This window comes from Xenopus tropicalis, chromosome 5, assembly GCF_000004195.4.
Source record: "Xenopus tropicalis strain Nigerian chromosome 5, UCB_Xtro_10.0, whole genome shotgun sequence".
Lineage (NCBI taxonomy): Eukaryota > Metazoa > Chordata > Amphibia > Anura > Pipidae > Xenopus > Xenopus tropicalis.
The window spans coordinates 101,820,813-101,846,931 of record NC_030681.2 but is presented as its reverse complement, the minus strand read 5'-3'; the positions used below and the strand labels follow the sequence as shown (position 1 = coordinate 101,846,931).

Below are 26,119 nucleotides of genomic sequence, written 5' to 3'. Positions count from 1 at the left end.
CCAGTACTGTATTTCATAACAGACACATTGTGGCCCTCACAATTTTATGATAGGTACAATGTGTAGACTACTCTATTTTATGACCGGGTCAGTGTGTGGCCCAGTGGGGAGAAAAATTCCTTCCTGACTCCCAGACAATCGGACCAGTCCCTGGATCAACTTGTACTAAAAGCTATTTTCAATACAACCCTGTATTTTCTCACTTGCTAAAAAGCCATCCAACCCCTTCTTTAAGACACCCAGAACGACTAGCTCACAGAGAGAATTTCACAGCTCTCACAGTAAAAACAACCTTATGGAATATTAATGTGGAACCCGGCGGTCTTGGTACACATAGGTACCAATGACAAAGTTAGAGGAGGGGGGGAAGTCCTCAAGAACGATTTTAAAAAGCTAGGTGCGAAGTTGAGGGCGAGGACTTCCAAGGTAATTTTCTCAGAGATATTACCTGTGCCACGAGCAACATTAAGAAGGCAGCGGGAGCTTAGGGAGATTAATGCGTGGCTGAGAGATTGGTGTAGGGAGGAGGGCTTTGGGTTTCTCCAGAACTGGGCTGATTTCTCAGTCGGCTACAGGCTCTTTGCCAGGGATGGGCTGCACCTCAATGATGATGGGGCAGCTGCTTTGGGGGAAAAGATGGCTAGAGGGTTGGAGGAGATTTTAAACTAGGAGTGGGGGGGGAGGGTGCAGAGGGAAATTCTGTGGTAGACAGGATAGATGAGGTAGTGGGCATAGTAAGGGAAAATGGGGGAGGAGACTTGCTTCGGGATACTGATAATGGCAGGGAGGCCCATAAGTTGTTTACACGTCATTCTCACGCCGGAACCAGTATTAAATGTATGTTTACCAATGCAAGGAGTCTGACTGGTGAAATGGGAGAGCTGGAGGTACTGGCGTTGGAGCGGAAATATGATGTGATTGGAGTTGCTGAAACTTGATTGAATGAGTCTCATGACTGGGCAGTTAATATTGGGGGGTATACATTGTTTCGGAGGGACAGGGGCAATAGAAAAGGAGGAGGAGTGTGTCTGTTCATTAAGCAGGAATTAAAAGCAAATATTAGGGAGGAAGTGATGGGGTTAACAGAGGGAGCTGAATCCTTATGGGTTGAGCTTCTCACAGATAGTAAGGAATCTACCAAACTAATTGTAGGGGTATGCTATAGACCCCCTAATGTAAGCGAAGAGGAGGAGGCCCAGCTCCTGTTGCAAATAGAAAAGGCTGCTAGTTTGGGGCAAGTGATAATAATGGGGGATTTTAATTACCCTGATATTGACTGGGGCAATAGTACTGCCAGGACAGTAAATGGGAACAAGTTTATAAACTTGCTGCATGACAACTTTATGTCACAAGTTGTTGAGGAGCCAACCAGGAACCATGCTATACTAGATCTAGTGATCTCTAATGACCCAGAACGTATAGCAAATGTGCAAGTGGTTGAACCCCTGGGTAATAGTGACCATAATGTTATTTCATTTAATGTTTGGTGCAGGAAACAAATTTACACGGGGGCAACAAAGACAATGAATTTTAGGAAGGCAAATTTTAGCTCCTTAAGGGCAGCGCTTCAGGGCATAGATTGGGGCATTATGTTTTCTGATAAAAACACAGAGCAGAAATGGTTGTCATTTAAAATGATATTAAATCATTACTGTTCTCAATTTATTCCATTAATAAGAAAAAGTAGAAGTGTTAAGAATCACCCTATGTGGCTTAACTCTGAGGTAAAGAAGTTAATAGGGAGAAAAAGGAAAGCTTTTAAGAAATATAAGTCAGAGGGGACAGTAGCTGCGTTTAATGATTATAAACACTATAACAAGTGTTGTAAAACAGCAATCCGGAAGGCAAAGATAGAAAATGAGGAGCGCATCGCGGCCGAGGCCAAGACTAACCCCAAAAAGTTTTTTAAGTATATTAATAGTAAAAAGATGCAGGTTGAGGGTGTAATAACAATATGGTTACAGCGGATACAGAAAAGGCAGATGTGCTTAACCAGTTCTTTTCTTCTGTGTATACAGTAGAGGAGCCAGTGGGACAAGTCCCACCCAATAGCTGCACTGTTGCCTCAGCTCCAACTACACAGTGGCTGGCACAGGATATGGTGCTTAAAGGGTTACACACAATAAATGTAAACAAGGCACCTGGGCCAGATGGAATACACCCTCGGGTACTGAGAGAGCTAGGGGCAGAATTGCAGTGGCCCTTGTTTCTGATATTCTCAGACTCTCTTTCATCAGGTATGGTACCTAGGGATTGGAAGAAGGCGAATGTCATTCCCATATTTAAAAAGGGAGTAAGATCTCAGCCTGGCAATTATAGGCCTGTAAGTTTGACATCCGTGGTGGGCAAGTTATTTGAAGGCTTGTTAAGGGATCACATTCAAAATTATGTAGTGGAGAATGGCATTATGAGCAGTAATCAGCATGGCTTTATGAAGGACAGGTCATGTCAGACCAATTTAATTGCTTTTTATGATGAGGTAAGTAAGAAGCTGGACAGTGGGGATGCAGTAGATATCATCTATTTGGATTTTGCGAAAGCATTTGATACCGTTCCCCACAAACGACTGCTTTCTAAGCTAAGGTCTATTGGTCTTAGTGAAGTCGTTTGCACATGGATAGAAAACTGGCTACAGGATCGGGTACAGAGGGTGGTTGTTAATGGTACATTCTCTACTTGGAATAAGGTCCTCAGTGGGGTCCCTCAGGGTTCTGTACTGGGTCCACTTTTGTTTAATTTGTTCATAAATGACTTAGGGGAGGGTATTATGAGTAATGTATCAGTGTTTGCAGATGACACAAAACTCTGCAGACCAGTCAATTCTATCCAGGATGTGACATCCCTGCAGCAGGATCTTGACCAACTGGCAATCTGGTCAGCTAAGTGGCAGATGAGATTTAATGTGGATAAATGTAAGGTCATGCACCTGGGATGTAAAAACATGCAAGCCCCGTATACCCTTAATGGGACTGCACTAGGCAAATCCATAATGGAGAAGGACCTTGGAGTCCTTGTAGATAATAAACTTGGCTGTAGCAAGCAATGCCAGGCAGCAGCTGCAAGGGCAAACAAGGTTTTGAGCTGTATTAAAAGGGGTATAGATTCACGGGAGGAGGGGGTTATTCTTCCCCTTTACAGAGCGCTGGTAAGGCCCCATCTAGAATATGCTGTTCAGTTTTGGTCTCCAGTGCTCAAACGGGACATTACTGAGTTAGAGAGGGTCCAGAGAAGGGCAACTAAGCTGGTAAAGGGTATGGAAAGTTTCAGTTATGAAGAAAGACTGGCCAAGTTGGGTCTGTTTACACTGGAGAAGAGGCGCTTAAGAGGTGACATGATAACTATGTATAAATATATAAAGGGATCATATAATAACCTTTCTAATGTTTTATTTACCAGTAGGTCCTTCCAACGGACACGAGGGCACCCACTCCGTTTAGAAGAAGGGAGGTTCCATTTAAACATTCGGAAAGGATTTTTTACAGTGAGAGCTGTGAGGTTCTGGAATTCCCTCCCCGAATCAGTCGTGCTGGCTGATACATTATATAACTTTAAGAAGGGGCTGGATGGATTCTTAGCAAGTGAGGGAATACAGGGTTATGGGAGATAGCTCTTAGTACTAGTTGATCCAGGGACTGGTCCGATTGCCATCTTGGAGTCAGGAAGGAATTTTTTCCCCTCTGTGGCAAATTAGAGAGGCTTCAGATGGGGTTTTTTGCCTTCCTCTGGATCAACTAGTAGTTAGGCAGGTTATATATAGGCATTATGGTTGAACTTGATGGACGTATGTCTTTTTTCAACCCAACTTACTATGTTACTATGTTACCTCCTTCTTTCTAATATTAATGGATGCCATCATGGCTGCTGGAAGGATCTACTGTTATATAAAGCGTAAGAGAGTTTATTATAGGGTCCCCTTATATATTTATACAGGTATAGGATCCATTATCCAGAATGCTCGGGACCAAGGGTATTCTGGATAAGGGGTCTTTCTGTAATTTGGATCTTCATACTGTAAGTCTACTAAAAAAACAATAAAACATTAATTAAACCCAATAGGAGTGTTTTGCCTCCAATAAGGATTAATTATATCTTAGATGGGATCAAATATAAGATACTGTTTTATTTTTAGAGAGAAAAAGGAAATCAATTTTAAAAATCTAATTAAAATGGAGTCTATGGGAGACAGGCTTTCTGTAATTCTGAGCTTTCTGGATAACTGGTTTCCGGATAATGGATCCTATACCTGTACATAGTTATCATATCTGCCCTTAAGCACCTCTTCTCCAGTATAAAAAAAAACACCCTGGTCAAATTTTCTTTAAAGATAAAACCTTCTATACCCTTTACCAGCTTAGTTGCTCTTCTTTGGGTTCTCTCTAATTTAAAAATATCCTGTGAGAGTGTCGGCCAGACCCAACTGACCCATGGGTAAATCTGCTGGTCCCATGGGTTTTTTTTTTTTAAAGGTAAATTTTTTATTGGTTTTACAATAAAAATACAATAATATACAATAAAATACAAAGTCCCATGGGTTTTTGGGGGCAACCTGCATATCATTACAGCTTACTTTCCTGCACACAGTCCACTGAAAGTCTGCTGCTTTCTTATTATTTCTACAGGATTTTTGGGAGCATTTTAATTAGTGGGTGAAATTGAAATACACCTTTATAAATCCTGTAGAAATGAACAGAGAGAGGAGGATTTTCATTCTGGTGGACTCCCTAGTTTCATTCCCCATAGTGGGAGACAAGACTTTTTGTTACCTAAAACTCTAGTCCTGCAAACATGTAATACTCCTAGGAACTTTTATGAATAAATACTTTCCGATGACAGATTATAAATAAGCAGAATTATTTTTAAACAAATGGACATTTTTGCGACTGCTGCCAATTTTTATTGTGTTCATAAATATTTAATTGTAGAATATCTGGTACGGAAACTATACAGTGGCTCCTATAATAACCACAAAATAAACAGAATGCTATCAGAGCAATGTCAGTAATTTATTGAATACATAATATACAACCATTTCAGAAAAAATAAAATATATTGCTATATTACATTGCTGACATCAGGCTGATGGGGAAGAGCAGATTGATAATTTTTACAGTTCCTGTTTATAGAATCACTGCAACTATGACAGCTTGCACTTGAGCCATACTAAATAGACCACTAGAAGTGTGGAAGCATCTCTTTTTGGTACCACTTGTACATTCAGTACAACAAACATTTCATACAACACAGAAATGCTAATCCATCAGTGATTTTCGTGTTGATGGTTTAACCCAGAATTCAGGTGCTAAAAAGAATAGTAACTTTTTCTGGTATGAGAATGCATCGCATTCAGCATAGTCAAAAATAGTTTTTTTTCCCATTGTCACAAAATTGCTTTGAAGGGGTTGGCCATCTAACCAAGTATATCTACTGTGCTTGTGTTTGTGTAGCATTAGATTTTAGGACAATGAATTGTGCAGATGGATGCAAGTTCTATCTTTCTTTCATCATAGCAAAGGTCAGGTAATGTTATTTGGACTGGCCAAGCCTCTCTTCTTTTTGACTTCTTCCAATGTAGAAGTGATGCCTGGGTATTCTTTGGCACTGCACCCAGGGGTATGTTCGATCTTCAGGATCTCCTCTCCTTTTTCCATAAGTAGACCCACTCATACTTTAGGTTTTTAGAACATCCATTGACAAGGCAATGATTCCTGGCATGCTACGATAGAGGGAACTGTTCTCTAGCCCCACTAAACTGATAAAGGATGTGGGCTTCCCAGCTACTTGGACCCTAACACGAGCTCTGTAGAGGCCTTTACCATTCTTAGAATTCATGTCCACCAGAATCTGTGAAATTAAGCATAACATGTTACAGGGGTCATTCCTTTAAATAGGAAGGCTAACATTTTGATATGCTGAAAAGGTGTTTATAGTGAATTGATTTAGCCATTTATATACTGTACATACTATGATATGCTATATCCAGACACTTCATGGTGGTTTCTATCCCTCTCACCTCTTGGAAGTTCATGGAGAGGTCTCTCTCTGGCACTTGCAGGATCCATCTGTATTTTTCTTTAATGGACTGGACTTTATGACTTGCTTCCAATAGAAGCTGACAACCTGAATGTAAGGGTCAACAATTGTATTACTCAGGCATACTTGTCAGTAGCTCAAGTTATCGGGGGAGGGGGGCGCATTGCTAGTGCAGAGAGCACAACTGTGCTCTCTGCATTAGAAGAGCTAAATTTATGTTGTAAACAAAAAAAGGAAATTTAGCTATTAAAGTTACCAGAGGTGTCTTTTTTGCCACAGGAATAGCCCTGGATATTAATATAGTAATGTGTATATTGTATTCTGATACCCCTAGAGTTACAAGTGCTGAATTACCTCTCAGATTTGGTTTTCCCTCATCAATCACTTCTGTTACTTCTCTCTTCCTTATCTGGGAATGATCAGCAGTGGACTTTGGTTCTGTGACAAAGCAACAAAATCATTGAGAGCAACACAGTTACACTTCCATACATGTACTTTTACTCACATAACACATAAATTGCAATGGCAAGGTGATAATTCGTTATTGCACTCAATGTATTAAAACAGAAACACTTTAATGTGAGTTACATAGTTACTAGCACAAGTAGCTGAAAGGGAATATGCTTAGACAGTTTAGCACCTCCAGAAGAGTGTGAGCTATATGTTTCATGATAATGCCAGCCCACCTACGGTTTTTTCAGGGTCAATTTTTTTTCTACCAACCAGGTGGGATTCTTGTAGTAGCGTCATGCTGACCCTTTCTTGCCTTAAGTAATCCAGCACTAGTCTGCACTTGACAGGGTTGTTGAGGCCCTGTACATTCCAACTCAATATTTTCAGTGCAATGAAGACATCTGCACCCATAAGTACCTTAAACGTGTAGTCCTAGTCATTGCAGTATGTTAGTTACAGTATACAAAAATAACAAAAAACATTATAAACTACCTGTTCCATATCCCTCCCCTTCTACCCTTTACCCCAACTATGGGTAGAATTTTGCCCACTCAATGGTGACCAGAGCAGAAAGCTCTAGTAGAGCTGTGAGGAGCGCTGTTCTCTGTTGGCTCTTTCCAGTGTTGCTGCTCCCAGGTTATGTTAAGTTTAAGATATAACCTGCTCATAAAAGGTTAGCTCAATTGCATAGCCTATGGGGCACATTTACTAATCCACGAATCCCAATAGGAAAAATTCGGATTGGAAACTAACATTTTGCGACTTTTTCGTATTTTTTGCAATTTTTTCGTCACCGTTTCGACTTTTTCGTAGCCGTTACGACTTGCGTGAATTGTCACGACTTTTTCGTAGCCATCACGATTTGCTCGTATATTGTCACAACTTTTTCGTATTGAGCGCTCGGCGGGCAAACATTTCAGACTTTGCATGATTTTGGAAGCCTCCCATAGGACTCAATGGCACTCTGCAGCTCCAACCTGGCCCAAGGAAAGTCACGATACTGAAGCTTGAATGAATCCGAAACTTTCGTACTCGGCGCAATGGCTACGAAAAAGTTGCGACATTTTACGAAAAAGTCGTAACGGCTACGAAAAAGTCTCAACAATTTACGAAAAAAAATCGAAAATACCGATCATTATGAAAAAAACGCATTCGGATGCTTTTCGGACGTTTGTGGATTAGTAAATGTCCCCCTAAGAGTCATAATTTTTATGGGAAAAAACTAATTATGTCCCCTCACAAGCACCTTCTAGTTGGGGGTAGCTCCAGGATTCTCCTGCATCAATAGCCGCACTGGGTGCAATTCATCAGAAGAGAGAATACAAGAGTGTTCAACAAAATGGAAAAATAAAGTTGTTAAAAATATACTGGCAGAAGTGACAAAAACAAATGGAAAGCAGAAAAGAAAAATAAAGGAGTTAGCAGATCAAAAAGGAAAATAAAAGAAGAGTAGGGGAAAGTCTGGGAAAGAAGGTAAAATTAGCATTACATTTTCTCTCATTTTACTCAGTAATAAATCCTACACTAAAATGTTCTCAGTGATCTTGTTATATCAAGGCACCGGTCTTCATTCGTTTTTAACTAATTGCTTTCTGTTATAAAACATTCTAAGAAAAATGTAAATATGCAGTTTGCATGAGTATTCACTCTCTACACATGTTATATAGCCATCTTTTGCAGGAATAACAAGTTTAATTTTGGGGGTAATTATGTACTAGCTTTGCACACTGGCAACTTGTTTGGGAAAATGTCTCCAAAAGGGGCTTTTATAGCAAAGCTACTAGCCAAATGCAAGTGCCAGAGATATGCCAGAATGAAAATGGTGGAGCAGCATTTGGCATAGCAATAGTTCAGTTGCTGTTTATTACAGCAAGCCTTACAAGACTTTACAAAAGTTGTGGTCTGCTTTACAGTAATGCAAACTCTACTAGATGTCGTCATAAGCACTACACAATTAATCAATAGTCTCATACCTAAAGCTGGCATTTCCAAGTAGATATTTACAGCTCCTTCCCTTTGGATTTCTGATTTCAGCATGTAAATCATTTTCAACCCGCCTGCTTTCAGTGTTTTCACTGTCTCATCGTTTCTCTAAAATGGTGAGCAAAAAAATGACAATGTATTTAATAACTCAATAACAAAGCTAGAAATATATAAATAACGATTGTGGGGGTAATTACAAAGACCTGACAAGAGCCTACATGCCTCCCGCTCCTCATGAATGCTAAATCCAGGCAGAACTGTATTCATGGGGCAGTCACAGCACTCTGTGCTCGATATGAAGCACAGGGACCTGCAGAGATTCCAGAAGCAAGGCAGGCAGCGTGCAATACGCAAAAAAATGCTGAACTGACATTTTTTCCACTTTACAGACTGCCTTGTTGTTTCTAAATGAGCCCTTATATCTTCCAGGCTTTTTAACACAAAAAAGCATGCGATAAGCATTATCCACCTTTAGTGAATCGGCCCCTTAGTATATTACAGAATGGCCTATTCCTAGCAAATTTGCAACTGGTTTTCATTATTTATTTTTTGTAGTTATATATTATTATTTATATTATAAATTATTTTCCTTTCTCTTCTGCCTCTTTCCAGCTTTTGAATGGGGGTCACTGACCCCAACAGCCAAAAACCATTGCTCTGTAAGGCTAAAATATTATTTTTATTGTTACTTATATTTCTATGCAGGCTCCAAATAGAGAGCTGCTGAACAAAAAGCTAAATAACTGAAAAACCATAAAAAATGAAGACTAATTGCAAACTGTTTCAGAATATCAATGTCTATATGTCTATTAAAAGTTAATTTAAAGGTGAACTACCCCTTTACGGCTTTGAGGTAAGTGTGTAGTAGCTTTGCACAATGGTGCATTTGTACTGTAACATTAGGTTTGTAACACATTGTACTGTTCTACTAACCCCCACCCCAAACAGATTTGTGGGGGAAGTTATTTTTATCTTTCTATCATCCAGCACATTACCTGCAGGAAAAGCTCCCTTTCCATTCCTATATTTTCTTTATCTGCCTGGAACGCTTGTGAAGATCTTGCATCCTCATCCGTAGTCATCGTATGCAACTTTCTTATCCAGTCTTCCAGACTTGGCCCCCAGTTTTGAAATAACAATTCAAATGTTTTATTTTGCAGTAGCTTGTTGCTGCAAGGAAATACATAATAAAGTTAAAGCAAAGTGTCAGTCACAGCATGTAGGTAAAAGTTTGACTTTTTTTAAAGTTATAGATTAAAAAAATAGGGCAAGAAAAACATATAGTTTTAGGATCACAACTAGAGCCCCTATCGATTAGGCGTGGTTTCAGTAACATCTTGTTTTGACTTTGACTCTTCTACCTCCACAGCCTTGAGGACTCCTAAAAAAATTTGGCTCTTCCTACCTGTCTTAGGGCTCTGGCACACGGGGAGATTAGTGGCCCGCGGCAAAACTCCCTGTTCGCGGGCTTTTTCGGCGATTTGCGCGAAATCGCGCCGCCGCGTCTGCCATCCCGCCGGCGACTTACATGTTCGCTGGTGGTATGGCAGGGGGAAGGCAACTCGGGGAGATTAGTCGCCCGCGAACAGGGAGTTTTGCCGCGGGCGACTAATCTCCCCGTGTGCCAGAGCCCTTAAGAAGTCCAACCATAGTTGGCTGAAATCTCATTGTGGTGGAAAATCACAGATTAAAGAGTTTGCCATTATCTCACCCTTAAATATACCCCTGTATTTTTCATTGTGATATCTCTAGAAATGTATTACCTGTCTGTGTCACTTTCAGTTTGTTCTAATGTCTCATTAGATGTCACTTCATCCACACTCCCTGTTTCTGGGATCTGCTCTTTTTCAAAAAGAAAAAAATAACTGGATTTAATCTTTAATAATATTTTCTTAGTATAATTTGATACATAGATATTTTTTATTAGAGGTTTGGGATCTTTTATCAGGAAATCCATTATCCAAAAAGCTTTGCATTACGTGAAGGTAATTTCCAAAAAACTTCATTTTAATCGAATAATTTAAATTTTTACAAATGATTTCATTATTCTCTGTAATAAAACAGTACCCTGTATTTGATTCCAGCTGAGACATATTTAATCCTTTTTCAAGACAAAACAATCCTATTGGGTCTATTTCACGTTTCAATAACTTTTTAGGAGACATAAGGTATGAAGATCCAAATTACAGCTAAACCCCATAATAAAACACCCCTTATCCAGGAAACCCCAGGTCCCAAGCGTTCTGAATATAAGATCCTATACCAGTAATTCATTAGGGGTATAAAAGTATAAAAACAAAAAGGGGACTACAATGTATTCTTAATCTATAAAGCCATAGCAATGAAACCAATGTTTTCTCTTATTAACAAATAAAACTGCTTTAAAGAGACATAAAGGACATGGATTTGAAAAAAAGTGCTAGGATTCAGCCAGATCCTAGATCTAATGCATCTCTAATGTACTTGCAAAGGTATTTCCCTGTAGTTATCACGATTCTGCAGAAAAGTTTGAGATTATAGTAGCCTTTTAAATTTCACTTGATTTCACTTGATTTTCTGGTGCCCAAGTAGTATAGAGCTGGCCATACACGCACGTATATAAAATTGTATGAAATGTAGTTTTGTTTTTTGGGCCATGTGTGGGCCCAATGATCGTCCGAACAACTTTCATACTATGGCAATTGGTTAGTCAGACTGTTAGGGTTCCTGACCGCAGGCTGTAAGTTTAGGGACCTGAGGGAACTCTCCTGTCAGGACAAAGGCGTATATACGGGAACAAGGACGCAACCACAATGGAAGTTCAAACTTGTTCAGTTTATTCTTACGTGCAGATACAAAGGAATTTATTATAAAAAATAGAATAGGATCTCATTAGTTTCAAGGATGACCTTCAAGGATGGCAGGTGCAGGACAGGAATTTAAGGAGGACAAAAAGATGCGTCATTGCACAGATAAGATTAAGTTGTTTTTCAAACCGTATATTTCGTAAGGTGCAAGCCATGCAAGGGTACTATTTGGGAAAAACAACTATTATGGGATGTTCAAGTCTTGTTGTTACAAAATGGAGATACATTTCTAAAATGGAACCTGATATGCTAAGCATCGAAGTATATCAAAGTTACCAAAGTACACGCATATATGAATATATGAGTATATCATTATGAGAATATAAGATATTATATCAAACCTCACACAGACAGGTTACAAAATTTTGGTGGGGTAACGATAATATCAGTGCATGTGTTGTGTATCTGACAATATCCATGTGTGACCTACAATGTATTTGTACAATTGCAGTCTAGCAATTATTAATGGTCAGAACATCATCCGACTTTAATCCTACAATTTCAATCTGAACATTAGTTTAGACTGTCGCATTAAAACAGACGATCTGAACATTGTCCTAAAACAACTAAAACCTAAACGTGTGTTTTAATGTAGGTCTCTTTAACTGTGTTTTAACTATTGTTTTATGGATATTTAATTTATTTATTTCAGAGATAAAACCCAGACTATTTACACAACTCATTATGATAATAGATTATTGGGTTTGATTATATATTTCTGTGGCTAACTTGACAACTACACAGCTTTAATCCTTATAACATGGTATTTTTACATATCAGTTTGGGTTATTTGTGGGTAATCGAACAGCTCTATTCAAGTGTCTGGGTTACTTTGCTACATATTAAAATCAGCAGAATAATTACAATTTCTCTGGTCCGACAGCATCCTTTCTATTCACTGAACTTAAAGTAAATTAATATGTTTCACAAACCATTATTGAATTTGCACTTCATTCAGAACCCCCCTTGTACACCTATGGTCCTGGGCTTTTAGCAGACACTGGGTCTGCAATTACAAAAATTTAGACAGACAATATTAGCTTAAGTTTCTAGTTTCCCAGATAAACCCTGGCCTCCCTTGACAAGCATATGTGTAGTACAGAACATTTTCTCTGCTTTCTATACAGTACATGCAATTATGTAGAGCAGTGATCCCCAACCAGTGGCTCGGGGGCAACATGTTGCTCCCCAACCCCTTGGATGTTGCTCTCAGTACCCCCAAACCAGGGACTTATTTTTGAATTCCTGACTTGGGGGCAAGTTTTGGTTGAATAAAAACAAGATTTCCTACCAAATAAAGCCCCCTGTAAGCTGATAGGGTGCATAGAGGCCCCTAATAGCCAATCTTAGCCCTTATTTGACTCCTCCATGAACTTTTATGGTGCTTGTGTTGCTCTCCAAGGCTTTTTACATTTGACTGTGGCTCACGAGTAAGAAAGGTTGGGGACCCCTGATGTAGAGAGTAGTCTGGGGTAGGAAATAAATGAACAAAAGTAATTCTTTGTCAACTTCTCTGGAACCATATAAAGAAATTCAAAATTACCCTGATTATCCTGAAAATGCAATGCTGCTTTACCTGTCCACCAATACACATTATACAGGTATAGGACCCATTATCCAGAATGCTCGGGACCAAGGGTATTCCGGATAAGGGGTCTTTCCATAATTTGGATCTCCATACCTTAAGTCTACTAAAAAAATAATAAAACATTAATTAAACCCAATAGGATTGTTTTGCATCCAATAAGGATTATTTATATCTTAGTTGGGATCAATTACAAGGTTCTGTTTTATTTCTACATAAAAAAAGGAAATCAGTTTTAAAATTCTGAATTATTTGCTTATAATGGAGTCTATGGGAGACGGGCTTTCCGTAATTCGGAGCTTTCTGGATAACGGGTTTCCGGATAAGGGGTCCGATACCTGTACTTTGGTTTAGGAGGGTGAGTGCTGGAATTACATATTTTGTCCTGCACAGTCTATGTGCAAGTTCACAGATAAGAGAAATGTTCTCAGCAAACAATATAAATTTGGTACAAAATCAGTACTGTTTTAAACTACAGTAGGTTTTCCATTTAAAGGCCTGATGCATATAGCATGGGAAGAAGTTCTTACCTGAATGTCCCTGCGGACTCTTGAAGTAAAGATATTGCTGTACACTTGCTCCATAAACTGTGGAATAGTCTGGGTGAAAAATGAGAAATCCATGCTCTGCCGCAAGAAATCCTCTGCCCTGCGCAGCAAGCTGAGAAGGGTTTGTAGATAGGAACGTAGCTCTGGAGAACAGGTGAAGAACACGATTTGCTGTTAGTCTTGTTATTTCTACAGAATCTTTAGTTAGTCCTAGTATGATGTAAGTAAGATGGTACAGTCTTGTTCTTGCATTTGTAATTGTGTCTACTTTTACTTTTTAAAATTTTGCCTGTGAAGCCTACCTTTTCTTCATTTACCTAAATGATATGAAAATAAAGCAAACCAGAATTTTTACAAAAGACGGCATTCTTGTTATATTGGATTCTGTTTCTGTTAGCAACATGTGGGGTTAATTTGCAAGGATTGTCCAACTATATTATTTTATATACAATAATACCTGAGAAAAAACAAACTAATTATTGTAAAGTGTTTAGTAAATATGCATGGCATCACTGCACTAAGCTACCCTTGCCAGTTCATGTGTTTAACTCCATTATCCTTATAGTCCAAGTATATCCTGATGCACTTAGCTCCATTGGGGCTCATATACAGAGGCACAAGATGAGTGTGCTTTTAAAGCTTCTTTTACTTATTGCAAATGCACACAATATTGTGCAATACAAAGTAAACAGAGCAATGCTCACAAGCATTTGCATTTTCTTACCACAACAGGCACAATTTGTTTTCTGCACAATCTAATTAATACTGGAGCATGCACTGTGACCACATTTGTGTTTACGTCCCAAATTATATACACACCCTGTGTGTATGTAAACTTAAACATTAATATCTTTCTGTAGACAGGATATCCAGTAGTCAGGTACAATATAGTCTATGCCCCAGTGTGCTCTGTAGTGGTGCTCAAGCTGCTCTTTCTTACTTGTCTCTCTTCCTTATGCTCCAAGACTACCTCTTACATTTGATTTATGTCTGGGTATATTCACATGTTTTCCATTGTGGGTATCCAAGGGAAAGGTAAATAATTCTGTACGTCCATTATAAACCAAGCATATGTCTAAATGTTAATGTTAATTAGATGAACAGATTCACATTTAGTATTCAGTCTGAAAACTCACCGCATCGGTGCTGTTTCTGTTTGCACCTTTCTTCTGTAAAACGAGCGCATGCTTCTTGGCTCAGAGGTGCAGGGCACGTCTGCCTATAGAAAGAGCAGATAGAACTGACCCCCTTTTCATGCAGGATACCTAGTTCACTCAGTTCAAAGCATGTAGGCTCCCTGATTGGAGGAGATTCTGTGGAGGAGACAGATAAAAATTGAAAGAGCAACTATAGTACTTCTATAGTACTTTGTGGAAACAACAACAAAGTCATATAAATTATATTATTTGCTCTGTGGACCCATCATATATACACTGTAGTATGTACAGCTGGATAAGGCATTTCTCAACATACTATAATTTTTTCAAGTTACATATTAAATATTTTCTATTTCTGCATAAAAGCACATTGTGCATATAATACACAGGCAAGATACTCCCAATAATTAACACTACATTACTTCACTGTTATTACATATTGCTTAATTAGCCAGGAAAGGTCTGGTAAGTGAGTGGTAATTGCAAGGTAGTCATTACTGTTCATTTGGTGGCTGATCCAGTCAGTAAAGGCTGTGACTCTTGTGTATACTCCTGGCTTCCCTCTTTCCCCACAGCCATCTCCCCATGATGTGATTCCATACAGAACATATTGTTTGGAGATAGGATCCTGACAGGTCAGTGGCCCTCCAGAATCTCCCTACAACAGAATAAAGGACACATTTATGTTCACGTATAAAATCACAATGAATCTCTGCACATGATGAAGGATGTGATTTATTAGGAAGAGAAACTCTGCACTTGGATTCTCAGAAGTGCACCTTTACATGTAAATTATAAATTGTAGACACAGGCAGAGACATATATCTTATGGTCACATCCCTCACAGACTGGCAAATAAAAACTTTTATTCAATTAATTTAAAAACCCCATTCAAACTTAGGCAGCAGTTCCTCTCTGATGAACGTGCCCCTAAAATAAATGTATTCCCTGATGAAGAATGTGAACTATATTCTCTATATAAAACTTGAAAAATGATTTTATTAACACAAAAAACCTATATACATACAGAAGGAGAAAATACAGTCCATAGAATTTTCCATAATGTAGCAAAAATATATAAAATCTCAGTCTTCATAAGTCATTCATGCCATTCATTATAGTGCCTCTTAGTGGAATGAAATCAACTTATTTACCATCCTAGAGAATATGGATGTTCATTTTCAGTTAAGCCTTGAAATAAACAAGGAGAGCACCAAAGCTGGACTCTCCTAGGATAAATGCATTTCTGTTTTAAACTCAGGTTTATGGATGAAGTCTGTGTGGGTGGCTGGATAAGAAAGACATAGGCATTGTAAAATAGAATAGGTGTTTTATTATCCAGATATTGTTTTTTCATACAAGATGCATGTTTAATAGGTTTTGCTTGTTAACATCGTAACACACAGCCTTAGACTAAGATACAATAAGTAATTTTTCAGCATAAAAGTAGCAAAGGCAAAACAACAAGAATTTGTGTGTTAAAAGCATTTTGTTGATTTTTGTTGTGCATTTCTGCCATACTTGTGTCTTGCTTTAGCAATCATATTAAGAAATGAGAAGTTCCATTAGGAGGCCTACAGGTGGATATGTTCTCTGCTCATGTAGTAGTAACCTGTACCTTATATTTATAATCGGTAATCTGTCCTAGGCACAAAATGGGCATCCTAGTGGGAATCAGGTCCCCATCTCACCTGAGTTTCCTTCTTATCATATATAGTAAATGAGCTGCCCCTAATCACCTTACTCTCTGTACCCCAGAAAGAAAAGAGATGCTTAGTATGATACAAGCCTATACAGAGAGTGTCTAAAGAACAGTACACAGCACACAAAAAGTTAAAAACTTGTGGTGCCCACAATGTTGTTCCTTCTAGATTCTGTAGAACAAAATATCAACGTTTACTCTTATTTTGTCTCCTCTGTAATAACTTTATATTACCTGACAAGAGTCTATTCCACCATTCAGGTAACCTGCACAAAACATAGTGCTGGTTAGCATGTTTTTCCCAAGGGTGCTTCTGCACGCTTCTTGACTAAGAACCGGTACACGGGCCTCCATAATCACATCTGACAGGGGTCCATCTGTTTGTTGAGATACAGCCAATTAATGTAAATGCCACCAGAATTATACACATTATGTTGCCATTATTGACTGCTTTTGACATATTAGGGAGATACTGTTCCATCCATACACCAAAAATTGTATGCTAAATTTCACATAAAAAATGTGCAGCTATGTATTATAAGTTGTATATTATATATGCTAGGGTAGGATTCCTTTCCTTTATTTGAAGAAAGATTCTGCCTTAAGGCACAAAAATCCAAATGGTCATTCTAAGCGGTCAGTCTAAGTGAACTGGAAATATAGAAGGGTAACTATACAATATTTTTTTCATGAAGCTTTAGGTAAGAGGTGACAAAGTGGGCTAAAATCCAAAAAGTCTGAATAATACTGCCATTGATATTCTATAATGAGTTTTTCTTTACTTAGGAGTCCTTTTATACCATTTTAAATGTTTTGTTCTTTAGCTATTTTAAATTGATAGCTAAAGGGTTGCTAAGTACAAGGTTGAAATATGGTGTCAGATTACATGACAAACTCTGATGGGGTCATGTAATAAATGTTTGCACCAAACAACCCATAGGTACCAGGTAGCAATGGGTGGTCATTTGGGTTACTTACTTAATTTGATCCCAAAATCAGATAATTTGCACTAGGGATGGTATCCCATAGCATTCAGCTAGTAGCATTTACTGGTCATCTGACAGAAAACATCTGTTTAGCTGGCATGGATTATTAGCAAAACCTGTCACTTTTTTCTAACAACCAAATATGCATTTGCAGTGAGTGTAATATTGTTTTATTAGGCAGAAATTGCTTTGCAAATGTAACTGTACTGTGAGATTTCTTTTATGTTATATGGTGACAGGGATCCATGGCAAAGAACATTTCTGCTGCCTCACTATCACTCATTTTGTGGCCTGCTTTTACTCGACTTACCCCCTTTTACTACCCCTGAACCCTTGTTGGGGATTGGGAGCCCCATGACACATTTACCAAATGTGTCAAACACCCAGTTTACTGAAGCAAACAGGACATTACTGCAATGGTCAGTAAATTATATTCTGTGTTACAAAATGTATATGAAATACAGAAATACATACAAAAAATAGTTTGCATTGTGCATATTTTTTCTGTCAATACCATTCATTCTCCATTAGTTATTAATGAGGTTTAAAAAGCAACATACTTTCTCTGCGGCCTCTCATTTATATATACAGTAACTCTATAATATTATAAGTGAAATAATATATATATATGATCTATTTATACTGACCTTCGTAGAGGGAGCCCCACCCAGCAATGTAGCAGTTAGTTCCAGGGGTTGGATCTCTAGGCACTGGTGGAAGGCACACTGGTCTTGCACTTTGTGAAGCTGTGACTGAACTGGTTAATTCCAGCAGGGCAAGGTCATTATCAAAGGTTTTCTGGTTAAACTGAAAACATATGTGATGCTCAAATCAGTATCATATTAAGTTGTACTTAATATACATATATACTGTATATATATAGTACTAACTAACATGCTGCTAAAAATTCTACACTATTGAGCAGAACTGTGGCGAGTACTGTTTTCGTTCTTAATAAATGTGCCTGTATGTGTCACACTTTCAATGACATTCAGAAAAAATATTCATACCTTTGGATGGGTCACAATCCTGTTGACTTGAAATGTCTTCTCTCCTTGAGCATTTTTGGTGAGATCATACTGACCAACCACTACTGTCCACAAAACTTCATTAACACTTCTGTATTATCAGATAAAAAAGAATAATTCTGAAAACTCAGCGCTCCCCAGTGCTACACTTCTGCTTCCATAAGAAACTGCTGTTCTAGTTACACTTGCAATATTTTATTTATTTTGTCGTATCTTATATAATCTAGTACCCTATCATTATAAAATGCAAGATTGGGGCTCCTCTAGCAACAATGAGCAAATTTGCACATTGACAGTAACCAGTAGCAACCAATCACTGATTCTTCTCTAGCCATCTGCAGATAGAATATTAAAAGCAAAAAAGTTGGTTGCCATGGGTAACTAACACGGTAAAAACTTAGCCAGTGACAATAAATGAGACCTAGATGTTCTGGAGTCATAAAAAGTAATTTATAAAGACCCCTTAAGCAAGTGGTGGACCACCAAAGGTTGCAATATTGTACCTGTTAATGCTTAATCGCTGATCACTTGCATTAGCGTCTTGTTAAATTGCAGGTACAAGGCAGCTGTGTCCTTACAGTCTACTGTAGGACTCCTTTACACCTTGCACAAGTTAGGGCAGTGCTGTCCAACTGGAGGCCCGCGACCCCCCTCTGTGTGGCCCCCCACCTGTCTGGCTGCTTTGATGGCTTACCTTTGAGTAGGATTTAAATGGTATCAGTACTGAGATTAACTGGCCCCCTGCATGGTTCTCACCTCAGATTCAGGCTGTAATCCCCCTGTATTGTTTAAAAATGTAATCCCCTGTGTTTTTCACACCTTTTAATCTCTGCATTGTTCCCCCCTGCAGTGTTCACACCTCAGGCTCAGGCTATAATCACTTACATTGTTCCCCTGTTCACACCTCAGGTACCTATGTAGGTACTGCCTGGCCTATGCTGCCTGTGTGTATGGCACACATAGGGAGCATAGGGCAGGGAGGGTATGGCACACACAGGCAGGGTAGGGCAGGCAGAGTATGGCACACACAGGAAGGGTAGGGCAGGCAGAGTATGGCACACACAGACAGCATAGGAAAGGCAGAGTGCTGCCTGTGTGTGCCATACTCTGCCTGCCCTACCCTGCCTGTGTGTGCCATACTCTGCTTGCCCTATGCTGCTTGTGGGAGGTGAACCTGGCAGGGGTTTGTGGGAGTTTGTTAGCAGTTGGAAATAGCCATTAAATGGACCCTAAGGTGTGTAATTATGTACTGGGGGTTGCTCTGCTATCCACAGGGGAGGAGAAGGCATATGGAATTTAGGGGTATATCTTAATATGACATAATTCTTTCACATATGAATGATGGTTGATATCCCCACAGTAAGGACCAAGCATTTGGGATTTTGCTGTGCTACCACCATTGTGATAAAATAGGTGTGGTTTGAAGTGGGTGTGGTTTCAAAAAGGGGAGTGGTCAAAACTGACTTCCATTAGCGGCCCTCCACCATGTATGCTAGAGAAATTCCGGCCCTCGGCACCGCAGAAGATGGACAGCACTGAGTTAGGGGATGGATAGGGGGTGGGATGCTTATGTCCCTTCTACAGTCTGCCCCCATGAATACAGCACTGTTGAATGCAGTTATTGCAGATGTGCTGTATTCATGCTAAAAGCAAATGTCTTTGACCTTCAAATCTGCATCTGTGGGCGATGGCCACATGGTAGGGTGCAAAGTGCCAATAGCATGTTTATACTGTTTAGCATTCATTCCATACCCAGTGAAGCAGTGAGCAGCTGTAAGGATCCACATGTCATCTAACAGGACTCCTCCACACATCAGTTCGCCATTAAATCGAATGTTCACTAGCCAAGGCCAAGACCCAGGAGATGTTATGCTCCCACCCACAATGCGTCCCTTTGGGCCTGTGTTGTTGCTGATGGATGAGAACTTCTGTCCACATGTCACTGATTCAAGGAAAAAAAGAGTTTTTCTCTACTACATAAATTAATTCTCCAGTCCAACCCAGTTAAGATAAACATGTTAGTTTTTTTCTCAGTTTTTAATGTCTATATTTCTCTGAATAAAGCATTTGTTTTATAGTTCAACTTTGTATTCTTCCAGGAATGCTAGAAAATACATTTTTTCTTGTAACACAAGCATTTTGCTTATGTTATTATGTTCCTGATTATGTCTACTATAGTGCAAGAATGATAACAGGTTGATATAATGGCCCCTGACCAATAAAGGGTCAGTATTACTATGTGTGATCTAGTGATATCTGGTGTTTACCTCATTGCTCACCTGGACTTCCATCATCTGGAGAGGTATTTAAATAATCCATATTCATTTCTAGCTCTGCAAATAAAGCAAATGTAAATATAGCATCTATATGTATAACAGAACATATGTATCAGAATATTAATACACAGCTAAACATTATTAACTGAAAAATAAATTATGGAAAAGGTTTTGTTGTTAATAGCAGTGCAGTCTAAAACCACATAGAGGACTATATTACTTTAGTAACATGAAGTGGTTCAACACAGCAAGGTTAGTAAAAACCAAGTCATCCCACTATGTATCCCACTATGTATGTCTATGTATTACGGGGGAATTTTGATCAATTTACGTTGACTTAAACTTAGTTTTGTGTATGATTGGTACCTTCGGCCTGAAGATAACAGAAACAAATTAAAATAAATTAGTAGGTGTAAATGTTCATTGCTAGAATGTTGTGTACAGCCAATGAACCTGCTTTCCAGAAATCAAATTAGGTTCCCACTATGGAAGTAAAATAAGGTAAAGGTGCAGTCCCTATAGGTTTTTTATTTTTTCATATAACTGATATCTACTGTTATCTATATTTGAATGGAGCTTGAGAGACTGGGAAGTGTTTATCATGCCCTCATGTAAAACATTTGTTTGTAATTTCTACACCTGAGCATAAAATATAAAGACTAGGGGGCTGATTTACTAACCCACGAATCCGACCCGAATTGGAAAAGTTCCGACTTGAAAACGAACATTTTGCGACTTTTTCGTATTTGTTGCGATTTTTTCGGCTTCTTTACGAATTTTTCGTTACCAATACGATTTTTGCGTAAAAACGCGAGTTTTTCGTAGCCATTACGAAAGTTGCGTAAAAAGTTGCGCTTTTTTCGTAGCGTTAAAACTTACGCGAAAAGTTGCGCCTTTTTCGTAGCGTTAAAACTTAAAAGGTGCAAAGTTTTGCGTAAGTTTTAACGCTACGAAAAAAGCGCAACTTTTTGCGCAAGTTTTAACGCTACGAAAAATCGCCAGATTTTACGCAACTTTCGTAATGGCTACGAAAAACTCGCGTTTTTACGCAAAAATCGTATTGGTAACGAAAAATTAGTAAAGAAGCCGAAAAAATCGCAAAAAATACGAAAAAAACTCAAAATACCGATCATTACGAAAAAAACGCAATCGGACTCATTTCGACCCGTTCGTGGGTAAGTAAATCAGCCCCTAGGTTTTGTAAGATTCTTACTGCACTCCTCAAGTTTCAGTTGGCACCGGCCAGCCATGATTTGGATGCATTTGTCCCCAGTCAGGTTCCCCTCAGGACACAGTTGATGGTATACGCTACAGACTTGACTCATTAACCAGCTTCTTTTCAGAGGGTCAGCTTCTGTGTGAGCCTCCAGGATCACATCACATGTTGGCTCTGAGTCTCCAGGTAGGAAATTTTCTGTAATAAATAGGGACAGGTTTTTTTTGGAGTGGAAATTACTGTTTTAGAAGTACAAAGCCAAAACACCTCCTGTAAAAAAAGGGAGGGAAAATTTAAATCAGTGAGATAAATTGAAAATCAATAAGCTGTCAAATGGGTTTCAATAGCAAACTTTCCTCTAGAACATCTTTATTTAGGTTTTTTAGGGTACTATAATCAGACATCTTCAGCAAGATGATATCATGTGAAGTATCATGTGAAAAGGGCAAGGACAATGTACTTACCTCTGCACTGAACTCCTGTGTTGGTGCATTCTGGAAAGAGGCAGGGAACACATGAGTTACAAACCTTCTGATACTGCTCTTGTTCTTTTACAGCTACATCTAGAGCCTGAAGTGCTGTTTTCAATGCAGCCTCCAAGATCAGAGTCCCCCTGTCTGAGAGAGCTGCAAGGGTATAGGATATAATATTAACTTAGTTTGCATCGTCATGTAACAGTATACACTGCATACATTTCCTATACAAAGTTATATATTAAAGGGGGTAAATACTGCTATCTATGCTATGCTTTTTGCTGTACAAAAAAAGGCATAAGTATGGTCAAAGTGTAGGGACACCGTTTCTAAAACTTTATGTCCTTTGTTGAAGCACATACTTCTAAGTTCCAGACAATCTTTGGAAGCAACATCAGCACATGAACCATATACTGGGTGGGAGCATGTTTTGTATGGCAAAGCAACCACATTAAAGCATAGCATCGCCATACTATGCCTTTGGACTGTAGAAATGCATTACTTTAAGTGATGACTAACACTTCATCACTGTTAATTTCAGTGGATACCAGAAGAACTTAACCTACAATCATACCAAGCCATGGTTTCAACTGAACTAAACACTTGTAGGATAAATTATGGTGCTGACTTTGAGCCAGGCCTACTTAACCACCATCAATGTCCAACTCACAAATTTTCTTGTGGCTGAATGGATGTGAATCCCTCCAATATCTAGTAGAAAGCTTTTCTAGAAAAGCAGAGGATATTAAAACAGCAAAGGGAAGATACATTTCAAATCTTGTTGTTGCTATAAGAAATTGGGCAGGAATATCCTGGATATTTTTGGTCATAGAATGATATTGTTTTGCCCCATATCCACAGCATTTTAAATGATGCCTATTCTTAATCCACAGAGTATGACTGCATTAGTCTTCTTTGTCTCTGACGGAAATAAAGTCTGATAAAAATATGCCTATGAATAAAATATTTAGATTCTGCATTTATCTTGTGCTTTTCAACACACTTTTTATGTGTTCATGTTTTTATGAACTTTGCATTTACAAATAGACATATGTCTAGGACAACAGCTACAATAAAAGAGAAGATCATTTTCATACTAAAGAGTAATTGAGATACAGAAGCAAGTCACAAATTGTAAATTTACTAATCAGAGCCAATGGTTTTGGAATTTATCCACAGTCTGCTGTGCTTGGCATGCTATGGTAGTTCCCCCTCTTTTGCTTTCTATGAGTCAGACAAATGGATAGATTTGCTTTTGAAGAAACAATTAGCAGCCTTAATAGATGTCGGGAGCATGTCGTCTATTCAACACTGAACCATTTAGTTCACTGAGACCTAGGATAAATAGAAAACACTCACCTTGCAGGATATTGGCTGGCATCCTGTACTGCTCTTTACTTATTGGAGCACCATCAATATGATGAAGGATCAGGATTAAAACTGGGAGAAGAGACCAGCAGAGTAGCTTCATTCTCAGACACAGCTGTTTCAATTAACCTCAATTTCCTTTCACCTGTAGTCTGCCCTGAATTGAACTATTTACCCTGTTTGCACTGTAGAATTCCACCTTTCCTACTTCCCTTTCTTTTCCAGCAGTACAGAACCTTGCCTTTTTTACAACCTACCATGCATTGACCAAGTGCATCAAATTATCTAATAATTCATTGTGTCTTTGCATCTACTATAAGCTCTTAAAGCCAACTCTCTCCTCTCTTTCCTAATCCTTTCCTGCTTGTTCTCTTTCTGTGTTCCAGCTATACTCCCTGTTCTGTCTCCCTGTGACACTCTCCCTTCCACATTTGTCTCAGTCAGAACCTCCTCTAAGTTGACAGTTAAACAATACACAGCACGGTTAGCAGAGCTGTATATGTCCAGGACCACAGGAGGGGGGGTAAGGGATGGAAGGGACAGTTCCCAAGCATTTGTGTAAACTGCTGAATTCATTAAGGCTTTGACAATAATGCCAGGACAGGAGGAGGAGGTGGGGGCTTGCAGGCTGGAAGGGGTGAGAAGAAAATTGTCATGTTCATTAGTGCCAGGGCTTTTAAATTTTAAAACCTTTAGTCTACTGATATCTAACCTGCGGCACATGAGCTATTGCTAAACTACAATCCCAGCGTTCAACTTCAACAGGCTTCAACTCATACTGGCAGTTGTGCTACAGCTGGAGAGTCAGAGGTTGGACAACACTGTTCAGTGATTTTTTCTCAAGTAACTGGTAGCAACCAGCAATATTTTCTTCAACCTTAGTCAACTGTATTCTCTGTGCCCAGAATCATGCCCACTACAATCTAGTACATTCTAGCAAAGTGATTATATATTAGTTAGTTTTGTGAATAACACCTTGACTGACTCTACAGTGTACTAAGACTATAACCTGTTTATGACACGTGGGTATGGTGGAAAAGCTGAAAACATTTGGCTGCATCTGAAGCATTTATTTTGACGTCATTTGCCTGTTGATTCCCTATTTCAGCTCCAAAACCTTGTTTACTTCAGTTTAACATTTCGGCCTGCCTACGTTTGTGAAAGATGAAGAGAAAGAAGGAACATCAGGAAGGGGGTCATGAGTGCTCATCACTGGCTCAATAGGGGCATTGTATTCAGCACCAGAGCAAGCGGCTCTATCAAAGCTGTGCCCTACTGATCAGAGTAGAGCCGCTGCTCTTGATCATTTTCACGCTTTTATCCTCATCAGTTAAATGTTGTCGGTTCAGATCACTCCGGTCCTCCAGCGGGAACATCAGAAGCAGAATTAATTTTCAAAAATAAACTCAAGTAAACCAAAGTGGAGATGGCTGAAAAGCCAAAAGTTTACAAAATCAAGCATTTGGCAAGACAAGGATGAACAAGGCCACCGAATATCAGTTCACAAAAAAGGTCTACACAGAGCTGCTTGCACATGAAACCTTTTTTAAAGATTTTTCCACTAGAACTATTAAAAGAATATCAAATTATTTTAATTTCTGCGAAGTGTCATTATGCCCTACAAAAGTATCACTATGCTTGCAGTAGAGCCTACTGCCGATATTTATCATTTTTAATCCGCTCATCCACAGAGTTAAGTGAAAGTAATATAAAGACAAGATGTTTGCCTCCTGTGTACTCTTACTAAGCTACTAACCCCCATATGTAATAAAATACACTGCATTTACCCAGGAGCAGTAACCTATAGCAACCAATAAGATGTTTGCTTTTAAACAGGTGACCAGTAAATGCTACCAGTTGATTGGTTGTTATTAGTTACTGCACACAAATTTAATGCCTTGTATTACATAGTCCCATTAATGTGTAAAAGTTTAGAAATTTTGGTGCTGTTTATTTGCCCTTATGGAAAGAGAATACAGATCTACCAGAAAAAGGGTTTTTATTAAACATGAAAATCTCCAATATTAAAGCATTCTCCCAAAAGCTTATCACATTCTTCTAACAGCTGCCAAACAGAGCCTCCTGTAGGCTGCCAATTCACATAGGGGCTATCAATATATTTTGCACCCCCAGGATTTCTTTTATGTTTCACATTTTCACATTTGAATTTGGCTCATGGGTTTAAAAGGTTGGGGACCCTGGGGTATGTTTATGGATCATATACATTACTTCTTTATAAAACATCTCTATAAAAATGTGTGTAATGGGTGGTCATTAATTAGTACTGCTGCTTTGCACTGCTGGAATCCTGAGACAAATTCTGACCAGGCCATGATCTGTAAGTATGTTTCCCAATGTTTGAAAAGGAAGACTCTAGATGCTCTGGTTTTCTCCTCCATTGAACAAATCATTAGGGTTGAGGAGAGTGCCTCATACAGATACAAATAAACTAAAGGAATTCTGGGAAT

The 26,119-nt window shown here is 38.8% G+C and overlaps 1 protein-coding gene across 2 annotated transcripts; it reads right to left on the bottom strand.

Annotated features, from left to right (window-relative positions):
- Positions 1 to 4,979: 4,979 nt before the first annotated feature.
- On the bottom strand, positions 4,980 to 26,119 carry prss56 (serine protease 56). Of its 2 annotated transcripts, none has more exons than XM_018094391.2 (16): positions 22,275 to 26,119; positions 21,808 to 22,008; positions 20,598 to 20,651; positions 20,071 to 20,260; positions 18,301 to 18,409; positions 17,938 to 18,097; positions 16,539 to 16,681; positions 15,101 to 15,260; positions 14,582 to 14,758; positions 13,428 to 13,588; positions 10,230 to 10,303; positions 9,462 to 9,636; positions 8,457 to 8,574; positions 6,385 to 6,468; positions 6,011 to 6,117; positions 4,980 to 5,841 (listed from the first exon to the last, which is right to left on the bottom strand). In XM_018094391.2, exons 2-16 carry the CDS (start codon positions 21,917 to 21,919, stop codon positions 5,668 to 5,670), a joined length of 1,998 nt encoding a protein of 665 aa, XP_017949880.1. In that variant the 5' UTR covers positions 21,920 to 22,008; positions 22,275 to 26,119; the 3' UTR covers positions 4,980 to 5,667. The 2 variants fall into 2 exon arrangements, with proteins under 2 accessions (XP_017949880.1, XP_017949881.1); XM_018094392.2 differs by having other exon boundaries at positions 20,586 to 20,651; positions 22,275 to 26,118.